The sequence below is a fragment of the Colius striatus genome, chromosome 23 (assembly GCF_028858725.1).
Source record: "Colius striatus isolate bColStr4 chromosome 23, bColStr4.1.hap1, whole genome shotgun sequence".
NCBI classification, from domain to species: Eukaryota; Metazoa; Chordata; class Aves; order Coliiformes; family Coliidae; genus Colius; species Colius striatus.
In genome coordinates this window covers 94,710-100,092 of record NC_084781.1, presented here as the reverse complement: position 1 = coordinate 100,092, position 5,383 = coordinate 94,710, and the positions used below count along the sequence as shown (strand labels likewise).

The 5,383-nt window shown below is 50.8% G+C and overlaps 1 protein-coding gene across 1 annotated transcript; it reads right to left on the bottom strand.

The window, feature by feature from the left end:
- Window positions 1–2,110: 2,110 nt before the first annotated feature.
- On the bottom strand, window positions 2,111–3,058 carry LOC133627624 (olfactory receptor 14J1-like). The gene has a single exon (XM_062014029.1). It carries the CDS (start codon window positions 3,044–3,046, stop codon window positions 2,111–2,113), a length of 936 nt encoding a protein of 311 aa, XP_061870013.1. The 5' UTR covers window positions 3,047–3,058.
- Between the last annotated feature and the right edge of the window lie 2,325 nt (window positions 3,059–5,383).

The following is a 5,383-nucleotide window of genomic DNA, read 5'->3' as shown; positions in this document are numbered from 1 at the left end:
ACAACCAGATAAAACTCAAGAGAAGCAGTATGAGCCCAGGGAAAATAGGTGAAAGTATGATTTTCAGAAGAGAATAAAACAGACTCGTGGCCTCAGATAAATGCTGAGAACAGGGTTCAGTGCTGAGGCCTGTTCTCTTTACTGTCTTTATCAATGGTGTAGATGAGGGGATCGAGAGCAACCCCAGTCAGTTTGCTGATGACACCAAGCTGTATAGCACCATACATCTCCTTGAGGACAGGAAAGCTGTCCAGAGGGCTCCAGCCAGGCTGGAGCCATGGGTCAAGGCCAGGTGAATGAGATTTAACAAAGCCAAGGGTCAGGTCTTGAACTTGGGTCACACCAGCCCCAGGCATCGCTCGAGGCTTCAGGATGTGTGTCTGGAAAGCTGACCAGCAGAAAAGGCCCTGAGGGTGTTAATTGACAGCATCTGAACATGAGCCAGCAGCAAGCCCGGGTGGACAAGAAGGCCAGTGGCATCCTGGCTTGGATCAGCACTGGTGTGTGTCGTGGTTGTGCCCAGCCAGCAATGAAGCACCACGACAGTCTCTCGCTCCGTGCCCCCATTCACTCCCACCCTCGTTAGGATGGCAGAGGCCCCAGTGAAATGGGAGTAAAAAGATCACCAGGGTTGTTGTGGATGGAGACAAGGGCAGGGAGAGCTCGCTGCCAGTGACGGTTCCAGGCAAAACAGACTCCAGTGCTCTGAGACAGGAAAGGAGGAAAGTTTATTCTACAAGAAACAGAACGGAACAAAAGCAAAAAGGGAGCAGGATGATGAGAAAATGACAACCAGCAGTTTAAGATCTCCCTCCCCCAGCCCTCCTTCATTCCTGGGCCCAGCTCGCTGCTCCCCAGATCTCTCCCTCCTCCCCCCTCAGCAGCTCAGGGGGACAGGGAATGGGGGATGTGCTCAGTCTCTCACAGATGGGCTCTGCCACTTCTGTCTGCTCAGAGGAGGATGACTCCTGGCATCCTTCCCCTGCTTCGATACAGGGTCTCTCCCCTGGGACACAGTCCTGAACGAACTGCTCTGCTGTGGGTTGTTCCCAGCAGCTGCGGCTTCTGCCCATACAGGGGCCCTCACACAGGACACGGCCTCATCTGGCCATAGTCACTGCCTCTGGTGCGGGGTCTTTAGTGAACTGAGCCACTGCCCCTGATGCAGGGTCTTTAGCAAATTGCAAACAGATCTCAGCTTCACCAGCCCTCTCTGCAGGATGCACGGGAGTCTCTGCTACAGCACATCTCTCTTCCCTCACTGGTCTTGGAGTCTGCATGCTTGTTTCTCTCACTGTTCCTACTCCTTCTCCTACAGCAGTTGGAGAAGAAGGGACAGAAGAAGGAAGAAACAAGTAGAAGGAAGAAGAAGCCTCCTCTTCTGGCTTCGTCTTAAAAAGTGATTCTGGAGGCATCTCATTGGCTCAGCCCCAGCAGTGGGTCTGGCTCAGAGCTGGGGACAGTTTCAAGCAACTTGTTACAGCCATCTTCACAGCCCCTTCCTCCTTACCAGAAAAGGCTGTCATGGCAAACCATGACAGTGTGTCAGCAGGCCCAGGGCAGGGATTGTCCCCTCTGCTGGGCCCTGGGGAGGCTGCAGCTCCAGGGCTGTGTTCAGTGTTGGACCTCTCACTCACTGCCACAGGGACACTGAGGGGCTGCAGTGTTTCCGTAGATGACCATGAGAGCTGGGGAAGGGATTGGAGCACAAGTCTGACGTGGAGTGGCTGAGGGAACAGAGGTTATTTGGCCTAAAGAAGAGGAGACTGACAGGAGGCAGGATTATTCTCTGCAAATACGTGAAAGGGTGCTGTAGTGAGGTGGGCATAGAGCTCTCCATTAATACATTATAGACAAGAGGAAATGGACTCAAGTTGCACCAGGAGAGGCTTAGGCTGAAGATGAGGAAGAACTTTTTACCTGAGAGGGTTGTCAGGCCCTGTCCCAGGCTGTCCAAGGAGCTGGGCGAGTGCCCATCTGCGGAGATATTGCAAAGCCATAGATCTGAGGTGCTGAGGGCCATGAGTTAGTGATGGGCTTGGAAGGATGAGGGGAGAGCTTGGACTTCATGATCTGATAGGTATTTTCCAACCATAATGATTCTATGGTTCTATTCATGGTGAAACAGGATCTTCTGCAGCACTTTCCCAAGGGCATCCTTGATCTCCTGGTTCCTCAGGCTGTAGATGAGGGGATTCACTGCTGGAGGCACCACTGAATACAGAACTGCAACCACCAGATCCAGGGATGGGGAGGAGATGGAGGGGGGCTTCAAATGGGAAAATATGTCAGTGCTGAGAAACAGGGAGACCACAGCCAAGTGAGGAAGGCACGTGGAAAAGGCTTTGTGCCGTCCCTGCTCAGAGGGGATCCTCAGCACAGCCCTGAAGATCTGCACGTAGGACACTACAATGAACACAAAACAGCCAAAAGCTAAAGAAGCACTAACTGCCAGAAGTCCAACTTCCCTGAGGTAGGTGTGTGAGCAGGACAGCTTGATGATCTGTGGGATTTCACAGAAGAACTGTCCCACAGCATTGCCCTTGCACAGGGGCAATGAAAATGTATTGGCTGTGTGCAGCAAAGCATTGAGAAACCCAGAGCCCCAGGCAGCTGCTGCCATGTGCACACAGACTCTGCTGGCCAGGAGGGGCCCGTAGTGCAGGGGTTTGCAGATGGCAACGTAGCGGTCGTAGCACATGACGGTGAGGAGAAAATACTCTGCTGAGATCAAGAAGATGAAGAAAAAGAGCTGTACAGCACAACCCAAGTAGGAGATGACCCTGGTGTCCCAGAGGGAACTGGCCATGGCTTTGGGGACAATAGTGGAGATGGAGCCCAGGTCCATGAGGGAGAGGTTAAGGAGGAAGAAGTACATGGGAGTGTGCAGGCGGTGGTCACAGGCTACAGCGCTGATGATGAGGCCGTTGGCCAGGAGGGCAGCCAGGGAGATGCCCAGGAAGAGCCCAAAGTGCAGCAGCTGCAGCTCCCGCCTGTCTGCGAAGGGCAGGAGCAGGAACTGGCTGATGGAGCTGCTGTTGGACATCTGCTGCCTCTGAGCACCAGACAGTGCTGATAAAGGAAAAGACAGTGACAAGTGTTGGAAGGATTTTTTCACCAAAACCTAAGCCCATTTTTGTATACTGTCCCACTGCAACAGGTGAATCATTTTTTCCTTTGGCAGAAACCTTCATTAGGTCACTGACCTGAGCTCCATTTTCTGTGCTGGCAGAATGTGCCATGAGCAGCCAGGTCTGTGCCCGTGGGCTTTTGAGCAGCCATCCCTGCCCTGCTGCCAAGGGCATATGGGAAAGTGTCAGGGGGACGGGGCTGATATTCACAACTTGTCACACTAAACCCCTCCCAACACAGAAGGGTTTGTCAGCATCTGCTCTCCCAGCTCAGAGGAAAGCTTGGACACTTCATTCCCATGGGCACAGCTGCATGGAGGAACCCCAGGACCAATGTCTGACTCGGTGGCTGCAACTCCCATCCCCAGAGAGCCCCACAGCCAGAAGAGAAGAATTAACACCAGCGGAGCACAGACAACAGCAGATTGAACTTTCCAAATTTTCCATCTCACCACAGTTCTGGATTAGTTTCTTCTCACTCCCTGATCATCTCTCTGCTGCCTGGAGCTGTTCTTCTGGAGAGGTGTCTCCCTGCCCCTTGTTATTCCCTGCCAGCACTCCCAGAGCCCATCCCCAGCTCTGTGCACTCACCTGGGCCCTACAGTAACCTGCTTGTTGTCAGGGCACTGCCTGGGCACACACTCCTGTGTGCAGTGCAAAGGGCAGCACAGGTTATGCTGCTGCTGTCCGTGGGCAGAGCAGAGGCTGAAGGCTCTTTAGAAGGTTTGTAGCAGACATAACAATCACTTCATGTAAAACCTCAAGAGTCTCAGTGACTTATTCAAGCAAGAGAGATACTTTTCCATTTGTTCCTTGAAAATTTTCAAGACTAAGAAAAGGAAAACACAGACTCAGGAAAGCTCCTTCTCTTTCCAGTCATCTTCACCTTCCCCTTGAAAAATGCTCTCAGAAATTTCCTGGGTTATCTGCAGCTGGGAGGAGCCTCGACCCACACATCTCCTTCTTGAGAGCAAAAGGGCTCACTCCTACTAGAAGATGCTTTAAATCTCTTTTTCTCTTCCCTCCCTTCCTCTTGGTCCCCTCTGGGCTCCCTCCACGTGTCCCTGGGGCTCCATGTTTGAAACAGGCTGAAGTCATCTCTGATGTTCCCTCCCTCTGAGACTTTGTCAGTAACAGCCCTCAGTGGGACCCATTAATGCTACTTGCAGTTTTGCTCCTGACTTGGACTTCTCGAACAATTTCCTTCAGACTTTGTCTTCATCTGATGTTCAAGGACTCATCCCAACATACACCATGGGGCTCATAAAGTACAGAAAGCACTATTAACATACTTCTCCTTTCATTTTCTTCCATTGTTCAAGACTTCTGCAGGTATTTGGAGTCACTTCGTTGTGTAGTTAAGGTGGAACCTTTCCACCTACACTTAATAACAATAGGCATTTCTTTTTATGTTAAATCCATTTATGTTGATCCATTTCATTTCAGAGAAGAGCTGACAGGAGCGTTCTCCAATTGATATTGGTCAATTGGTCAAGGACGTCTGGGCTACTGCCACCCGATGTCTGTCATTGCATGGACAGTCATCCTCCTCACATCCTTCCTCAATTCTGAGGCAAGGCGTAGACAAGAAAAACAAATTCGATCCTGTGGGCATTGTCAGGCAGAAAAAGAATCCTTGCACATATTACTGGATGCTGTCCTGCAGTGAAGGAAGCCAGAATTAAGACACAACAACCTGTGTAAAATCTTGCCGGGGGAAGCCAAAAAGAACTGGTTGGTATTTAGAGAATAAAGGACAAACATAAGGAACTATTTAAACCTGACTTAATGTCCATAAAGGAACAATTGGCACTCGTGGTTGATCTGATACTACGCTACGAGAGTAGATCAACATCAGTCGCAGACACGGCGGGACAGCAAGTGAGAAAACACCAACCACTGAAATATCAAACCCCAGCGCTGACAAATGGCAGTGACATGGAATTTGTAGGCTTCCCTCTGGGTGCAAGAGACTGATGGCACAAAGGAAACTTGGAGTTGAGAGCTGAACTAGGACTCTTGGGTTCCTGATGCGAGAAAGTTGCTCATTGCCTGGACAACAGAGCACTGTTGAACTCGGACGTCGTACATCTGGTTTTAAGGCAAGGGTGGGCTATAGTGAGATCCTAATGGAACTGTTGTTTTCTGGTGATGGCTGAACTGTGACAGAATGTCAGACTGTGTTAAAGAGCATTCCTGGAGCACCACAGTGACATCAGGAATCGACAGACAATTGCCTTCAAATCAACTGC